We start from the raw sequence: 20,005 nt of genomic DNA on the forward strand, positions 1-20,005 counted from the left end.
TTATTTATATTTAAACTTCTATGCCGCCCTTCTCCCCAGAGGGACTCAGGGCGGCTCACAGCATGTTAAAAAACAACACAAAAAAACATTTCCCCTATAAAACCAATTAAAAAGCAAATATATTAATAGCTGTGTCATATTTAAAATCTTTGAAAATTTTTAAAAATTATTCCCTATTTAAAATTCACCCTAGGTCAGTACTTTACTTGTACTTTACTTGTCTTGAATACTCCCCAATTGTACATTAATTTACCTCGGTCCAATTTTTAAAAACCAATATAGCATTTTAAACATCTTTATCATCAGCACCCTCTCTACCCACTTGCAGTTTTGGTATAATAGAAAGTTGAAAAAGGGTCATCTTTTTTTAAAATAGATTGTTCTGGCCACCTGATGGAGCTGGCTGCCCTTTTCTTCAACTTATTTCCAACTCTACAATGCCCAATTTAAATTTACTTATCATAACTACATGCAGTATCTTTAATGTGGTCACCACATCTGCTATACTCTGTCATATTCCTAATCATTCCTAAATTGGATTTCACCTTTTTTTTTCCATATCTGTTACTCTGGTCAGCATTTTCACTGCTATACTAAGATGAGTTTTCCTTATTAATTTAGTATCAGAAAAAGTTATCGTTCTTTGTTTCATTTAGTGTTGCTTTAAACATGGAAACCTGCTTAATTCACAGCTTACTTCAAATCAGATTGATTGCCTTGTCAATGGCATGGGTCATATTTCCTCTTCTGTGAAAATTTATTTTTTTATTCCTGTTGTTTACTTTTTTCTACTTTTTGGATGCAAAATTCTTCTTCAATCCCTGCTAAGCAGTATTCTTACTGACATTTATCTATGCAACATATAATTCTGAATGGAGAAAATATTATTATTATGCTGTACCATTTACCTATAGTATGTATTGACATGAACGGGAATCTCAGTAGAATTCCAGCTCAAGGGAGTCTGCGTGTAAATCCATAAAGCCACTCCCTACAGATATTTTTATGTACACATGGACAAACAGGTTGCTTTCACCTTTCTTTTCTAATATCTGAACATGTTTCTTGGGAGACCAAGGACATAAAACTTTACCAGCTGCTTATGCATGTGTTTCCCGATACAGTTTAAAAGACCTCAATTGGCTGCTGTTAAAAATGGTGGGTTTTTTTTCAATTTATCAGCTCATGATAAGCTGACTAGCCAGAATTTTCTTTTGAACACTAGATTGCACAGGCATTTCCCAATGCAGAAATAGGTATCAGAAAGTTTTTTGGCTCATATCTCTTTTCCAATTCAAACAACAATGTACAAGGATTTGTCTCACATTTTTGTTAAAGGCAGCTCCAATTTAAAAATAGTTTGCTTTAATTTTTTTCTCTCCTAGTCTCTGGAACCAGGCCGCAGAAGTAGCGGCAAGTGTGCGAAACCCCCCCCCCGCTGGTCTGTGGAACTGGAAAGGTTGGGGACCACTCCTCTAGACCAAGGGTCCCCAACCCCCGGTCCATGGACCAGTACTAGGCCGTAGCATGCCAGCAACCGGTCCGCACAAACAAGAAAAGCCCCATCTGCGGGATGCAGGCAGCACACAAAACCACACACCCTCCAGTCCGCAGAAAAACTTCTCTCCACAGAACCGGTTCCTGGTGCCCAAAAGGTTGGAGACCTCTATTCTAGACTGTTATTTATTGTAACTTTTCTATGCCTCTTGGATTGAAAGAAAGAAAGAAAGAAAGAAAGAAAGAAAGAAAGAAAGAAAGAAAGAAAGGAAGGAAGGAAGGAAGGAAGGAAGGAAGGAAGGAAGGAAGGAAGGAAGGAAGGAAGGAAGGAAGGAAGGAAGGAAGGAAGGAAGGAACCCGTATCTTTTTCTGCAATTAAGATAAACTACCTAGGATAGAATTCAAGCAATTTCTCTGAAATACCTTCCATCTGTTTTAGTATTTTCTCAAGTCCTTTGTCTACATCACTTCTGATGTACATTACGTAATTTTATTCTTGCTGTTGGTGGTCTTCCTATTAATAGTGATAGGCACTTCAAAATCCTTCTCCTTACTCAATTCTGACATATCCTGTTTGCAACTTTTAGTAGTTTTCTTTTAGGGTTTCCAATTTGGTCAAGAGTTGGATTTTCAAAAGAAGTGTTATTTTCTTAGCCTCACTGACATTGTTCACTGACCCTGCTGGTGAACTGCAGGTAAACTTCCTGACTACAGGTAATCCTCAACTTACAACAGTTTATTTAGTGACAATCCAAAGTTACAGTGGTACTAAAAAAGTGACTTATGACTGGTTTTCACACTTATGATTGTTGTGGCATCCCATGGTCACGTGATAAAAATTCAGACACTTGGCAACCGACTCATATTTATGACAGTTGCAGTGTCCTGGGGCCATGTGATCATCTTTTGCAACCTTTTGAAAAGCAAAGCCAGTGGGAAAGTCAGATTCACTTAACAACTGTGTTACTAACTTAACAACTGCAGTGATTCACTTAACAACTGTGAGATAATAATAATAATAATAATAATAATAATAATAATAATAATAATAATAATAATAATAATAATAATAATAATAATAATAATAATAATAATAATAATGGGACTTGGAAGGGACTTTGGAGGTCATCTAGTCCAATCCCTGCTCAGGCAGGAAACCCTATACCATTTCAGACAAATGACTGTCCAATTTCTTCTTAAAAACCTCCAGTGTTGGAGTATTCACAGCTTCTGTGGCAAGAAAGATTGAAAAATGGAGCAAAATTCTCTTAACAACTGTCTCACTTAGCAACAGAAATTTTTGGCTCAGTTATGATCATAAGCCGAGGATTACCTGTAGTAAATTTCACCATGAATCCAAAACATTCTAGAAAGATTTTACCCTTTTAAGTTTCTTTTATTTTTTTTCTATCAAGTTTCTCATATTTGTGAAGTTTCCATTTTTTTGAGGTAAATATAATTAGAGTGATCTGCCTCAACACTGTTTCCACAAATATATAAATTTGACAGTACAGGTAGTCCTCAACCTAAAACAGTTCATTTAGTGACCGTTCAAAGTTACAGTGATACTGAGAAAAGGGATTTATGACCGTTTTCACATTTATGACAGTTGCACCATCCCCATGGTTACGTGATCAAAATCTAGATGCTTGACTCCTGATTCACACTTATGATAGTTGCAGCTTCCTGGGGTCATGTGATCCCCTTTTGCAATTTTCTGGCAAGTAAAGTCAATGAGGAAGCCAGATTCACTTAATAACCGTGTTACTAACAACAACTACAGTGATTCACTTATCAACTATGGCAAGAAAGGTGGTAAATGGTACAGAATTCACTTAATAAATGCCAGAAATTTTGGGCTTGTTGTCATAAATCGAGGACTGCCTGTATTTCTATCATATCAATAACATTCCCATTATGTATTGAAGCTTTCTGAAGATTAAGCTCAGGGTTTCTTATCTGCGATCAGTTTCTGAACCTACAATTTTAAGGTACAATCATTTAAGTTATCAAGAACATTATCCTTAGTCTGTATAAAGAAAATTAGGTCTATTTTAATACATTCCCTTAATTTGATTTTCTAACTCAAAAACAGCTTGAATCTATCACTCAGGTAGATGATAACATATTCTAAATTGCTTCTGGGATACAGTCATGTCACCTATTCCCAGTCAGCAAAGAAAAAATATTCTTCAAAGCTAATAAACAAACATGCCATCTTTGAAAACTCCAATGTTTTTCTTCTGTTCTTCAGTCAAAATCTGTTTCAAGAAGGGGCACAGATTCATTCTTTATGTTCCCTCAATGGACATAAACATTTATTTTAAACTGAAGTCTTTCAATTCTCCTCTCTTACGTGGAAAATGCTACAGTTATTAATACACACAACATTAAATCAATCCAGCTGAGATATAGATATATATATGTGTGTGTGTGTGTGTATAAATATGTGTATATACATATACACAAACACATACATACATACACACATACATACATGCAAGCATACGTATTTCCAGTTGCCTTCAAACTGTTTATCTTAGAAGAATCTAAAATAAAGCACCCTCAACAGATGGAATAAATATAGCTTTTGCTTAAACTTACTGCATGAAGAGAATCACCTCCTTTGATTATTGATTGATTATTGATTATAGTTCGTGCTATTAATACTGGGACATTTGCTTGTTTTTTAAACTTTCAACCAGCAGAGATCAAGAATTGAACTTTTTCTGCATGATATTCATTCATGTCCTAGAAATAAGTTCTCATCTTTCTCCTTTGTCACCTTCTACCAAGGCTAAACACATTCCCAAGTTCACAAGACTTTGCTTCCAATCCATTCATTATTCTTTATACTTCCCCCCTAATCTGTCTTAAAATGCATTATTCATAATTAAACACAACACTGAAATTAGGAACTGACAAATGCAGAAAAAGTGAAAATATTGTTTCCAGTGATTTGGAAACTATACCAAAATTGATGCAGCCTAAAATTGTATTTGATTTTTGGGGAAATCATATCATACCAGTAATTCATATATTCTGCTTATAGTCAAGCACAATTCAAGCATTCCTGTTGCTTAGTGAATCTGAAAGTGTTTTCTGATACTATTGCTCATATGGATGGATACCTCAGCACTCTGAACAAGCAATATTTCAGGAAAATTTCTTCCAACAACTTTCCTGAACACGAATGTTGACTCTATCTTAATACCACCCATGAGGCTCTCTACCTGTGTAATAGCAACTGTTTTGTACCAGATTACAAGTTACTATTTATATAGTTATATTTCTTTCTTTCTGGAGCATCCACTTCTCTCAAGGAGGAACTCTGAGCAGTGTACAGTATAGAGTATAGAGTTTGAGGGGTCCTTAGAGCTCTTTGAGCTTGGTTGTTTTCTTATAGTCGTTTCATTGCCCAAACTATGGCTAACATTATCAATATTAGCAAACAACCAAGCTCAGAGATATCCAAGGATCCCTCATTTCAACCTTGAGCTACGAATATTCTCCTATATTGGTACTATAGAGCTTGTACATCACAAAACTCTGTCCATATTTCTAATTAATGAAATGACACGAAAATTACATGAGAACCCTACCCTCTAGAGAGACTGCTCTTCATCTTGTAAGACTACATCCTATTTAAGGAATAATTTCACATTTCTTCACAATGATACACTCTTTCCCCCTCTGCCATTTTTATTTATTTACTTATTTATTTGTTCAATCTTTTCAATTCCGTTCAATGTTAGACATAGAAATTTCCTTCTCCTAACTCTGAAGCTTAGGTTTAGAAATCTGCTTTTTTCAGCTTCTTTTTTTAATGATTTTGGCCTCAAAAGAATAAACTTTTTTTTTCAAGAGGGGTGGCTGCTCATTATACTGAATACACACTCAATTTTTGTCTAGCATTCAGAAAGTCAATTATATGATACTCAGCGCAATGCTCCAGATAATCCACAACCTCCTGCTGCCTTTTTAATCTTAATAACTTTTAAAAGGAAAAGGCACTATGATGATATTTACTTTAAAGCAACGTTATTTATTAGCAGAAGACAGGAAGTATTGATTTCCCTTGCCTTCTTATCCTCTTTCTCAACTTGCAGAGATGCCTAACTCTCTTGTGTTCAAATTTCTTTTTATCTTGTTGTTCTGGTCATAAGGGCTTCTTCTCATACTCAAAAGATATGGGCATAACCCTTTTCAGCTTTTATAGCTTCCACTAACGGCTGCTTGTCCAATTAGATTAGAAAACCTCACGGAAAGTACAAAGGTGTTTGTGGTTCAGCTATTAAGCTACATCACATTTCAGTTAGGGGAAATTTATATTATATTAGCTGAATCCTCTGAGAATGGGACAGCATTTAATGGTAGGGGTTGTAAATAGAATCCACCTTGAATACAAGAGGTTGTATCATTCTGATTGTGACTTGATGTATATTTACTAGTCTGACATTATGGTCTCTTTTTAAAAACCCAACAAAATTCTGAACTTTTAAAGTAGTCTAAACTTAAACCTTAACACATGACCCATCCTAAATTAAAAGCCAACCCTACCTTGTTTGTAAGTCTTCCTCATAGATAACCCTATATCTTTGTCAGTATAAAATTATGATCGTTTTTAAAAAGTGCCTTTCCAAATATGGCTTCATTCAAAGGATTTGGATGAAACTGATACTTCCTATAATCATTCAGACTTTTCTTCTGAAGAAATCCACAAAAAATGTTAAATTTATCTAGTATTTTCTTCCCTGGGATTTACCTCCTGAACTGTACATTTTTAAAGGTGACTTTTTTGAGATTTAACTTCACTTTGCTAAGCTTCTATTTCAGCTTCAGGGAATGACTAAAATGGTGAAATGCTGAATTAAGTAAGCAAGTTAATGATATACATTCTCAAGTAGAGGTAAGTTAAACATCCTTGCAAAGAGAGGTAAAACCTATAACGTTTACTTCTCCTCGCAAGGCTGTTTAACTTACCTCTACATGAGAATGTGTATTTTATGTCTACATTTGAAATTCAGTAAATATTTCCTGGCAGGATCTTTATTCATTAGGTTTATAAATTTTAATTTCTACAAGTAGCAATAGTAGTAGTTATAACAATAATACTAACAGTATAACAACAACAATACTAATAATTATAACAACAGCATTACTAATAATTTATATAAACAAGAAACATAAGGGGGAAGAAACCCATGTAATAAAAGTTGAGAATGACATTAAACTTTAAAACTGAAGAGCAATATAAAAGTTAAGATCATTACAAGCTTGACTGAACATAACAGGCTTTATTGCACAGTCAACTGTACCTCCCTGAAAGGGAGTTCCACCATGTTATTAACTCTACATGGCAACAAATAATAGAAGTAGCTTATTTATTTGGCTTATGCTCAATAGAAGACTGCAGAGTAGAAGCACAAGTGGCTGGAATCATCATGCTTAGCTGCAGCTTAGATGATTCTTGGACAATAACTAAGTGTTCTAAAGTATTCATCTCTATTCAAGTGGAAAGGGGGAACATGAATGCAGTGTCTAAAGTGCTAAAACATGTCTGAAACTCATTCTGGCAAGGCAGAGATCTCCTACATGTGACTTCACAAAGCAAACACCAAAACACTCATCATGGTTCTTTATACAGCAGCGAGGCATCTTTTTCACACACATCAGGCAATGCAATACAGTTGTCAAAAAGAATTTATATTGTAATGCTGTCAGGAAACAGCAGTTTTACTTAACAGCCATTCAGATTTATTGAATGAGTATTTTACATCAAGCATTCTGTTAGGTGACCTGAGAGCATATGTTGTATGGGGAGAAACAACTAAACAATATGCTGTGTGTGGTATGCTTGCATTAGTTTTTGAAAACAACTTTTTTTTTTAATTTACAGAATGTTACTTAGAAGATCTGGAAACCACAACACCCAAAGCATGATGATATGGGTCTGAGGCTTTTTTAGTTCTTACTCTACTTTAAAAAGCACAATAAAAATTCAGATGTAGATGGCTATAATATGAATATGTTGTTTGATCTACCAAACCATGTGTTACCTAAGAAAAAATGCTATGATAAAAGAAAATAGCAGGCAGATTTGCAAAATTACAACTGATTTTCATGAAATACAGACTCGGGAGGGAGAACTAAACACTTATGTATTCATTTTTCATAACTGGCATTTCATCACAGCTGTACATTTTTGTTTCTAGCATGTACAGAAAACAGCATAATCTGGCAAAGATAGGAAAAATCCTAATTAATTTTTTCCCCTCTGAAATACAACATTACTTCTACAGTAGCAACTAAACTTTAACCTCTTGAGTCAATTGTTGAGGAACTTTAAGAAGTTTGAAAATGATAGCTAAAGTGCAAATTGGTATAGATTAGAAAAACAACTGCATATGACTGCTTCAAAAAATGAGGATGAGAGATAGATATCATATCATATGTGCACAGACAGAAACAGAGAGTTGTAAACAAATGTGGGCAACAAATGTGGGCAAAAAAAAAGTAAGGCAAAGTGATATTGATGGAGATAAAAATTATTTATCAAGTGGAGGGCGAGGGCCGAACATAAAGCCTTAGATGTCTATGAAGATTCTCAGTCATCCAGGTCATGGTTGTCTCAAAGGTGCTTTTTCAAGAGGCAACTGGACTTTCTTGTTTTTCTTTGAAGATTTTTCGCTTCTCATCCAAGAAGCTTCTTCAGCTCAGAGTCAGAGCTGAAGAAACTTCTTGGACGAGAAGGTGAACAATCTTCAAGGAAAAACAAGAAAGTCCAGTTGCCTCTTGAAAAAGCACCTTTGAGACAAAAAAAAACAAAACCTCAGAGTGAATAGAATTAGAAATAAAAATGATTAACTGATATGTGATGAAACTGAAGTGAAGGCATGTTGGAAGGAGTGTTTTATTTATTTTAAAGGGAGTCTTATTATAAACTGCAAACTAATTGTAGAGGCCATAGGGAATGTCCATGAAAANAACAGGAAAAGAGCTGCTACCAAGGCAATGGTCAGATAAGCAGGGCCTGAGCTTGTTCCAAGAAACTACAGGTAGTCCTCAACTTACAACAGTTCATTTAGTGACTGTTCAAAGTTACACCATCACAGAAAAAAGTGACTTATGACCATTTTTCACACTTACAACCAATCAAAATTCAGGCACTCGGCAACTGACTCATATTTATGATGGTTGCTGTGTCCTGGGGTGTCATGTAAATCCTCTTTTGCAACCTTCTGACAAGCAAAGTCAATGGGGATTCATTAACAACCATGTTACTAACTTAACAACTGTACTGATTCACTTGACAACTCCGGCAAGAAAGGTTGTAAAATGGGGCAAAATTCACTTAACAAATGTTTCACTTAACAACAGAAATGTTGGGCTCAATTGAGGCCATAAATCGAGGACTACCGTAATATGAGATGTCTTAGACAAACCCTGCCCAGTTCACACATCAATAAGTGATTGGGGTGGGGGGACAATGCAATTCAGACTTCAAAATTCTGTTACCACAGCCGTTACAATGAAGTAGTCCTGATCGACATGGCATTGATTTTTCAGCCTGGCCTGCCTCATGATGATGAAAATAAAAACAATAAAATCAAAACAGTTGCAATAAAAACTCCTTGAACCTTGGGGCACATTGTCTCACACATCAATGTTCTGTATTACTGGGCTTCATCTTCATTCTACCCCAAAGCTTGTGCGAAAAGCCATACCTTCAAGACTTTCCAGTGAGCTGGAGGAGTTAAGAACTCGGAGGATCCACAGGGCAGGCACAGCTACGGAGAAGGTGAGCCTCCTTCACCCTTTGACAACATTTAAACAAAGGGATCTGGAATGAGCCCATCCTATCTGATGTGGTGGGATGGGCAGAAAGACTCAGGGAGATTTATAGAGTAACAATCACAATTCATTAAAGAAAGGAAGTGAGATAAATCTATAAATGTTAGTATTTAAGAAAAAAATCAATGGAAAGGAAGTCACAAATGCCATGAAAATGCATGGTGGTTTTGGAGCAATGTTAAAATATAGATTCTTGCTACTTGTTCAATGTATGGTGAAGACTCAATCTGTGCCCAACGACTGGAAGAATGCTATTACTATACTTTTCCCTACGTAAAGAGAAATATGGCAAGAGAGAGCACAAAAATCTTTGGGAGATTAGTTTGTTAAATGGACCTCAGAAGTGATAGAATTCTGTATGAAGTAATATGAGAAGTAACGATATTCCAAAATTGGGAAGGGAAGTACAATTTTATGTCAGATGGGAAGATGTAGGCCTGATATTTTTCCTTCAGCAAATTAGTAAGAAATGTGTAAAAATGAGAAGGAACTTTTATTGCTTGTTCACTAAAATCAAAGGTACAAGTACAGATTGAGAAAGACCTGACTTAAAAACAGTAACTGTGAGAGGGACCTTGGAGTCCTAGTGGATGATCACTTAACCATGAGCCAGCAGTGTGCAGCAGCAGCCAAAAAAGCTAATACAATCCTGGGTTGTATAAACAGAGGCATAGAATCAAGATCACGTGAGGTATTATTACCGCTTTATAAAACTCTAGTAAGACCACACCTGGAATACTGCAGCCAGTTTTGGTCACCATATCACAAAAAAGATGTTGAGAGTTTGGAAAAAATCCAGAGAACAGCAACTAAGATGATCAAAGGCCTGGAGACTAAAACATAAGAAGAATGGCTGTAGGACTTGGGTTTGGCTAGTCTAAAGAAAAGAAGAAATAGGGGAGACATGATAGCAGTATTCCAGTATTTGAGGGGCTGCCACAAAGAAGAGGCGGTCATGTTATTCAGCAAAGGGCAAGACAAGAAACAATGGTTGGAAACTGACCAAAGAGAGAAGCAACCTGGAATTAAGGAGAAACTTCCTAACAGTGAGGACAATTAACCAGTAGAACAGCTTGCCCCCAGAAATCGTGGGCTCTCCATCACTGAAGATTTTTAAGAAGAGGCTAGACAGTCACTTGTCTGAGATGGTATAGGTTCTCCTGCTTGAGCAGGGGGCTGGACTAGAAGACTTCCAAGGTCCCTTTCAGATTCTGTTCTATTCTGTTCTATTATTTGGAGAAAACATGATACAGTAAATAGGCTTGAAATACAGAATGTTTTGCACAAATGTGGACTTGAAGATTAGTTGTTGAATGTGATAAAACCATATCCAGATAGTCCTCAACTTATAACAGTTTGTTTAGTGACTGTTCAAAGTTACAACGGCATTGAAAAAAGTGAGCTGTGATTGTTTTTTCACACATATGACCATTGCCGTATCCCCATGGTCACATGATCCAAAGTTCAGACATTTGTCAACTGGCTCTTATTTATGATGGTTGCAGTGTCCTAGGGACTTGTGATCTTTGAGACCTTCTGGCAAGCAAAGCCAATGGGGAAGCCAAATTCACTTGACAACTGTGTAACTAACTTAAAATACTGGGGGAAAAACCAGATCTGTGAACATCTAGAAACAAATAAAATTGTCACTAGTAACCAGCACAGGTTTGTTAAAAATAGATCATGCCAGACCAGTCTTATTTCATTCTTCGACAACGTGACTAAATTAGTAGACAAGCGAAATGCTGTGGACATAGTATACTTGGACTTCAGCAAGGCATTTGACAAAGTAGACCACAATCTACTTCTTGCTAAACTAGAAAAATGTGGGATAGATAACATCATCACCAGATGGATTTGTAACTGGCTGACAAACTGTACTCAACATCTATCTACATGGAGGGAAGTGAGCAGTGGGGTACTGCAACGTTATGTCTTAGGCTCAATACTCTTCAATATCTTCATATATGACTTAGATGAGCGAATAGAAGGGGAACTCATCAAATTTGCAGATGACACTAAGCTAGCAGGAATAGCGAACACCCCAGAAGACAAGCTCAGGATCCAAAAAGATCTTGACAGACTTGAACAATGGGCTCTATCCAACAACATGAAATTTAATGTGGAGAAAAGCAAGGTTTTACACTTAGGCAGGAAAAACCAAAAGTACAAATACAGAAACAAACCTGGCTCAAAAACAGTAACTGTGAGAGGGACCTTGGAGTCCTACTGGACAATCACTTACATGAGCCAGCAGTGTGCGGCAGCAGCCAAAAAAGCTAACACAATCCTTGGTTGTATAAACAGAGGCATAGAATCAAAATCTCGTGAAGTATTAGTACTGCTTTATAAAGCCTTAATAAGACCACACCTGGAATATGGCATCCAGTTTTGGTCATCACATTACAAAAAAGATGTTGAGACTTTGGAAAAAGTGCAAAGAAGAGCAACTAAGATGATTAAGGGCTTGAAGACTAAAATATATGAAGAACGGTTTCAGGAATTGAGTATGGCCAGTCTAGAGAAAAGAAGGACCAGGAATGACATGATAGCAGTGTTCCAGTATTTGAGGGGCTGCCACAAAGAAGATGGGGGTCAACTTATTTTCCAAAGCACCAGAAGGCAAGACAAGAAACGATGGATGCAAACTAATCAAGGAGAGAAGCAACCTAGAACTAAAGAGAAACTTCCTAACAATCAGCACAATTAACCAGTGGTACAGCTTGTCTTCGGAAGTTGTGGGTGCTTCATCACCACCTGTCTGAAAGCGTTTAGGATCTCCTGCTTGAACAGGGGTTTGTACTAGAAGACCTCCAAGGTCCCTTCCAGCTCTATTCTGATTGACTGAGTGATCAACTGCACTGATTCACTTAACAACTGTGGCAAGGAAGATTGTAAAATGGGGCAAAACTCACTTAACTGTCTCACTTAGCAACAGCATTTTTTGGCTCAATTATAGTTGTAAGTCGAGGACTACCTATATAATGAAATTAAAACATGCAGAACAATGAATTACATCCTTGGTGAATGGTTTAATATTGAAAGGAGTAGGGGCAATGGGTGTGTGTTGTGTATAATATGTGGTCTGCTGCATGAATATTTTTCAAAGTAAGTGAAAATGGCTATGTATGTTAATGAGGTTTTGTACAGTTTGTTACTGGATGTGAGAGATAGCTATGTCAGGAGATTGAATGCAATAGGAATGGGTACTTAAGAACTGTGTGTGGCAAAACAAGAAACGATGGGGTCAGGAAAGAATGGGTTCTGGATGAATGTGAATACAAAAGTGAATGATCTTGTATGAAAGAAGTATATTGAGCAGGTTGGTGATGTAGAGAGAACAAATGAGGATCAAATCACAAAACAAATATATAAAGGGAGAGTGAATAGGTCAAGAGGGGGTGAACCAAGAAAATCATGGTGGTTGGAACTGATGAGATTCTGAATAAGGAAGAGTTGAGAAGTTTAAAGAATAAAAGACAATATATGAAGTGGTGTACGGATGAAGTAAGAGCAACGATGGCTTGCTACGATAAGAACGACAGCCAGTTTGGTCTAAATGTCACCAGGCTAGAAAACGAGAGACCATGAGTTCAAGTCTCACTTTAGCCATGAAAGCCAGCTGGGTGACTTTGAGCCAATCACACTTTCTCAACCTAAACCATCTCACAGGGTTGTTGTTGTGGGGAAAATAGAGAGAAAAGAGAAAGATGGATTGGATATATTTGCAGCCTCGGGTTATTTGTAAAAATAATATATATTTTTTAAAAAAGTACAAGATAGGTATAGTTAATGGTGTTGCTGTAAACTAGATTATGCTATGTTTCTTTTTTTCCCTTTTTCTTTCTTTTAATTGCTTTGGCTAACTATTTCTTATTCCCTTTTTTGTGCTTATAACATTGTTTATTTAAAATGGAATAAGTAGGGCTTTGTACTTTAATGTTGTAGGATGCTACATATAAGCAAAATAACACCAGAAAAAAAAGATGGGAAAATAACAAACTGAAAAGGAGAGCTGTATAATTATATATGAGTTAGTTTATTTTGATCACAAGCCTCTTAGAAAAAAAGCTTTGGTGTCCTGAATACTTCCAACATATTTTACTCTTCTAATTCTCTTCCAGTGCCCTAGATTAATCAAAGCTGTAACCCCTGTTGTCTTTGCAGTACAATTCAGAATGTGCCCCTGGCCAAGAATGACGGAAAAGTCAACAGGAATTAAATTTCAGTGCAACTGTTTACTCTACTGTGGCCTGCACTTATTGAAATGTTATCCATGGTTTTGTGTGACTACTGCAGTAAGGAATTCAGCATGCTTGTGATATTTTTAATGATTGCATTCTCACCTAAAAAAAAATCTACAAGAAGAAAACAACTATACATTGAATTTAGTATCATGAAAAACTCAAGCCTCTAAAATGTAGGGAATTTATGTTAAATGTTTTTTTCCAGGAAAAAAAAACAAAGTTTGTCATAGCTTTTTTTCTACCATACAACAATCTGCTGACAAGATCATCATGCACACTAAAATGACTCCACAGCTGTCAAAATCTTCAAGACTATTCCAAACTCCAGACCAAGGATTTTTTTAAAAAGTAGAATTAACATTTGCATCTTTTCACAGATACTACATATTATAGATATATTCCCATGTTATGCAGTGCCAATACTATTCAACAGAATTTTTAAAATTAAGTGTCTCTGTGTTAAACTTGCAATGATACTGTTGTTAGCCTGACCTATTCTTCTCATACAAGCAAGTATTCAAATAATTCATACTCAAAACTGTTTTGTTCAGTCAAGGAAATAAATGGGATATCTAGCAATAAATGTAATTTAATTGTTGGAAATCAATAAATACAAATGCTTACTCATGAGGATTAAAGTAGGCATCCTGTTGTACTCTTAGAGGAAACCACTTCCTCCATTAGCAAAGTAAAGAGCACCTGATTATCAATACTGAATGATTACACAATTCAAATTGCAATAATTTCCTTTTTCTATAATCAATGCTACACTTTGGGGGAAAATAAGAACACATCTGGAACACCTGGATTATTAATGAAGATTTAGGAAATTATCAGTCATGCTATCTTACTCAAGCCTCGTAGTTTAGTGCAGGAGTCCCGAAACCTGGGTTGCAGACCCACGCTGATCTGTGGCATGTCAGAAACCGGGCTACACAAACGAGCGAAGCCCCACCTGCTCATGCATGGGACGCAAAGAGCGTGTGAAACCATGCTCCCTCTGGTCTGCAGAAAAACCTCTCTCCACGGAACCGGTCTCCGGCGATTGGGGTCTGCTGGTTTAGTGCTTCTTATATCACAGATATCGGGTTCACTATTAAAGCGAAGAAATCTACTTAGGCTTATTTCTACCAGTGAAATGTTGGTAGCGCAGGAGTTGATATGATACAGTTCCTTCTCTTTAAGGTTATACTTTACTTCTGCAGAACGCCAAGCAACTAATATCATATAAATGCATGCTTTAAAGTATTTATTTGCTAGAAAATACCACGGTATTTTTATGATGTGAAAAATTCCATCAACCTTTATTTCTGTATACAAGAATCTTTCAAAGTTGGTAAAATATTAGTAGTATATTTTACAGTACCTGCTGTTGCTGAAGATGGGCAAAATCCGCAGCACTAATTTCCACCGAAGGTGTCTCTCCGTTGGGTCTTACTTCGCGTAGGGTGCAATCTAGTAGGGAGTTGACAGTGCTTGCTCCATTCTGAAGGGCTGAACCGTTACTTTTTGTCTCAGTTCCAGATTCTTGCATCATGACTCAAAAACCTGGAATAATTTAACGGAAGAAAGAAAAAAAATTAAATAGTTGGTAAAACACTTCACTTGCTTTACAGCTTAGTACAATTAAAAATATTTGCTCCCTCTCTTCAAATGATTTATATTTTCATTATTAGTTCAGGCACAAGTTACATTGATCTATTGGCAATTTTGCAACATTGTAAAAATTTATTATTGATCTAAACATGGCAATATTTGTTCAACAAGTTCCTTTTCTGTCAGAGTGAAATCAGGCGCAGAGGCACAATCACAAATACATTAAGATTTACAATTCAGTTGCTTTAATAATATTTCAACATTTTACTTGAATTGTGTAAGACAGTTTTAATAGTATATTATGATTCATTTTTTAAAATACAGGTAGTCAACTTATAACAGCTCATTTAGCGATTGTTCGACATTACAATGGGATTGAATAAAGTGACTTATGATCATTTTTCACACTTATGACCGTTGAAGCATGCCAACGGTCACGTGATCAAAATTCAGATGCTTGGGAACTGACTCATATTTATGACAGTTGCAGTGTCCTGGGGTCACGTGATCCCCTTTTGCAACCTTTTGACAAAGAAAATTTATGGGGAAGCCAGATTCACTTAACAACTGTGTTACTAACTTAACAAATTCAGTGATTCACTTAACAACTTTGGCAATAAATGTCATAAAATGGGGCAAAACTCACTTAATAAATGTTTCACTTAACAACAGAAATGTTGGGCTCAATTGTGGTCGTAAATCAAGGACTACCTGTATTTTTAAACAAAGATAACCACTTGACTTGAGGAGATGGGTGATGGTGGGACAACCTGAGTAAAGTTACAAAAGTTAAAAAAAGTTAGAAAAGTTCACTCATGACAGGCTGAAATCCTGAAATCCAGTTCTTTGTACTTTAACCTGGTTGGAATCCTAGAGGAAACTACTTTTTTTCATCAGAAAAGTAATAGATATCTAATTGCCAACAAAGACAACCTTCTTTTCTAATGATAGGTGTTACTGCTTTATAACCCCTTCTAAGCAATTTACAGAGTCAACGTATTGCCACCAACAATCTGGATCCTCATTTTACCGATCTCAGAAGAATGGAAGGCTGAGTCAACTTTGAGACAGTGAGAATGATATAATGTAGTTCTTTCTTTTGCATCCTAAATAATTGTTGAAACTCTTGATTATTATCTTGCACCGAAACATCTCACTACATTTGAAAACAGAGATTCTTGGGTGCAGATGAGTCTTCCTAGATAACCACAGTATAGATACCTCTCTAGTTGTTCCCTCAAGACCAGTAAAATGGAAGCAAGGGACCTCTATAGATGCAACTCCGTACAATCAGTAAGGGATCCACTGACAATTTTCAAGGCATGGTGTATTTATGAACTCTTCTCTTGAATCACATTCTGGAATTTCCACGTTACTCAAAAACACAAAATAGCTTATAATTTAAATTACTCCTTTTAATTCTAGACTCTTCACTTTCAGAGTACTGTTGGGTTGTTGTTTTTTTAGAAAATATATTCATGTGTGTATACTGTTTTTCTCTTCACATAAGGCTACCAAAATGGGGGGGGGAATACAAATGAGGAATTTCAATAATAACAGTTGAAGTATATGTGAGTGCTCTTTAGGTAAGCAATCACAGTCCTCGTCCCACCCATCTCATCAGACTGTCCACAAAAACAGAATATTTATTCATCCAAGGCTACACCGTAACAAGACATGTGAACGTACAACTGTAAAATCTTAATATAATGTAATGCAAGTTTCACCCCAAAGTGAATTACGTCTGGTACTATAAAAACAGTTTTAATTTAAAAAAAATTTGGTAGAGGGAAAACATTTGTGAAATTGCTAACAATTGTGGGTACAGGTAAAATACAGGTATAAAGTAACATTTTACTCAAATTGAATTTTCTTTTCTTGGCAACAGTAGAGAAATGATTTGCCACTGTCTTTTTCTCAGATATTTTGATTTCAAAATGTAGTCTACAGCTCTGGATTTCTGATGGGTCTCCTATCCAGATATTAATGAAATCAGATTACACTTAATGTTTTTGAGATAAGCCAAATTTGACTAAGTGCTCTCATTGCTCTGACAAAAATAAATATGTTAGAGAATGAACAGGATGTGAAGGAAAGAATTGATGTTTTTCTTTAATACATCTTGGTTGTCAAAGAATAAGAAAGAATGGATTATTTTTAATTGAAATCCCTTCTTGGCATAGGATTTTCCCATCAAACATATGTTTTGTTATATTTATGTTTGCAAAAATTTAAATTCTGAACTATTGGTATAGATATAATAAATCTTTTTCAGGGAAGTCAAAGAAATATCTCCTTTTTTCATCTTCCTGAATGATTCAAACTAACAGGTAAAACAAGTTTTATTCTCGAACAGTTAAATTAAGTTTGACCAAGTCAAGCAGATATAAATTAATTTGGTTGATCAATCATTTATATCAAGCAGAATAAATGTCCTTAAAGAAGTTGCCCAATCATTTAAGAATGTTTAATTTAAACACAGATTTATGCAGAATATTTCTATTTCTATGAAAAAAATACAAAAATTCATCTAAAGCAAATTATTTAATAGCATTACGTAGTAAAGAAATATTTAACTATCTCTGCCAGAAAAAAGCCACCCAGAGTTGCTTTGGATAGTAAGATGGGCAAGCATATAAATTTAATAATAAAAAATCTGTTAGTCAGGATACAAAAAATTACTCTTCATTTTAAAATAACCCTCATTTGCCTAACCAATGAGTAGTAGCCACAGTGTTAACCATGGTCAGGTCATTAATAGAAGACAATATTTGTAGCTCTGGGTTGAACTAAGGGTTCTTTTGTGCTCTCTGAGATTGGTTGTTTTCTTGCAGACATTTCATTACCCAACTAGGTAACAACATCAGTGCTAAAAGGGACCAATGTTATTTAGTTTGGTAATGAAACATCTTCCAAAAACAACCAAGCTCAGAAAGCACCAAGGGACCCACACAATGGTGGGATTCAGCCAGTTCGCACCAGTTCGGCAGAACCGGTAGCTAATTTTTTGTTGCCCAGGCCCAGAATGGACTTCTGGAAGTGGCATCCACACAGAGAATCAGTTGTTCACGTATTTGAATCCCAACACTGGGATTCCCACACGTCATGTTATCACTTCTCACACATCTAGTTTCTACGAAGGTAGAAGTAGACAGAAAGCAGGGAGTGTTCTAGAGGCTAAAAAAACTCAAGATGACAAACACTTTTTGGATTCTCCCCTTCCCTTTTTCTTCTGCAACAAGCAATTACTAAATGATAACTAAGCATGAACTATTGGTTTGAACTGTATACTGTCCCCATCCTATCATCAACAATCATCTTTGTCAGAGCTGCCTCCAATAGTACAAAATGGGTTCAGAAATGAATAAGCTGTACTACCCACATTTCCTTGAACTCTCTAACCCTGTAGGAAAGACAATGCATGTTATGAGGCCTTTGGATGCAATTAGGGTTATGTTAACAAATCTGTATAAGCAACAAAAGGTGACTCGCCTCTTTCTCTTATGCTGTCATGTTTTATTTTGTGTTGATTTAATCAGAATCGACCTGGAAGGGACCTTGGAGGTCTTCTAGTCCAACCCCCTACTCAAGCAGGAGACTTTATACCATTTCAGACAAGTGACTGCCCAGTCTCTTTTTTAAAACCTCCAGTGATGAAGCACCCACAACATTTGAAGGCAAGCTGTTCCACTGGTTAATTGTCCTCACACTTAGAAAATTTCTCCTTAATTCCAGGTTACTTNTGCCCTTCTTCTCCGGGCCGTTTGCAACGGCCGAAAGTCGCGGCCGCCATTTTGGGCGCGCTTTGCAGAGTCGGACAGGAGGCTTTCTCCTCGGTCAGGGGAGGCAATTCCTGAGCGTTTCTGGAGTTCTCCTTCCCTAGCTTTGGTTGCCAAGTTAGCCTTTCTTCAATTTCGCTCCTCCGGGCCATTTTCAAGCGGCAAAAGTCACGGCCGCCATTTTGGGCGCCCACGACAGATTGAAACGGAGGATTTTCTGCTTGGCTGAGGGAGACGAACTCCCCAACGTTAAGGAGATTTCGTTCCTTGCCTTCCCTGGTTCAGAGAACACAGTCATAACAGCCAGAGGCCATATATATATATTAAAATATTGCCGCGGCGGCCATTTTGGAAGCTCCACGCGGCTGGCCTGGTTAGCCTCAGCACTGGTAACAGGGCCTGAAGCTAGGCCACATTATATTTGTCATAGACTAAATACAGTCAAATTCTAAGACCACCATCTTGATTCGGGACACCAAATTTGGTCCCCTTGCCTGTGCCAGGCCTCATTTTAGGCCTTTACGACCCCATTGGATACTGGTGCACCCTGACTGGCCACCTAAGGCCTCCGGGCGGAGCCTTTGCGGGCCCCTAACGTGCCTTCGGTCCTTCCCAGTGACCGTGACCTAGTCCCAGAGAGAATTCATCAGGTCAGGTGGTCAGGGGAGCAGTACTTGTTACTAGCTCTGAACAACCTTCCCGCCATCCGCTTGCTTGCCAGAGCTCCCCCTCAGGTTTTACCTGAGATAGCTCATTCAGGATGGAGGATTCCATGGCGCCTCAGCTCCTGGGCACCGCGTCCTCGTCATCCACCAACGGCCGGCACAAATCCCCCGGGCAGGAGGCAGCGGGCAAGCTTAAACATAAGGCCAAGGCTACCCTGAAGAGGACATCGAAGTTGGCGGAGAAGCAGGCCAGCCGCAGGCACCAGGCCCTAGAAAGGGAATTTGACAGGGCACAAAAGCAGGCCAGGCGTGAGCAGGATCAATTGGTGGTCCCAGAATTCGATCTCCCATTGGGTCCCTCCACTTC

General features: G+C 37.1%; 1 protein-coding gene across 1 annotated transcript in view; it reads right to left on the reverse strand.

The window, feature by feature from the left end:
* Nucleotides 1-15,140, reverse strand: part of LOC107295016 (forkhead box protein P1-like) — a gene marked incomplete at its 3' end in the record, with an annotated part of 145,295 nt that extends 130,155 nt beyond the window's left edge. The window contains exon 1 of the mRNA XM_015824303.1: nt 14,965-15,140. Coding sequence (XP_015679789.1) covers nt 14,965-15,135 — 171 coding nt within the window. The remainder of the gene's footprint in view (nt 1-14,964) is intronic.
* Nucleotides 15,141-20,005: the final 4,865 nt, after the last annotated feature.

This window comes from Protobothrops mucrosquamatus, unplaced genomic scaffold (assembly GCF_001527695.2).
Source record: "Protobothrops mucrosquamatus isolate PMUCROS unplaced genomic scaffold, P.Mucros_1.0 scaffold2193, whole genome shotgun sequence".
Classification (NCBI taxonomy): Eukaryota; Metazoa; Chordata; class Lepidosauria; order Squamata; family Viperidae; genus Protobothrops; species Protobothrops mucrosquamatus.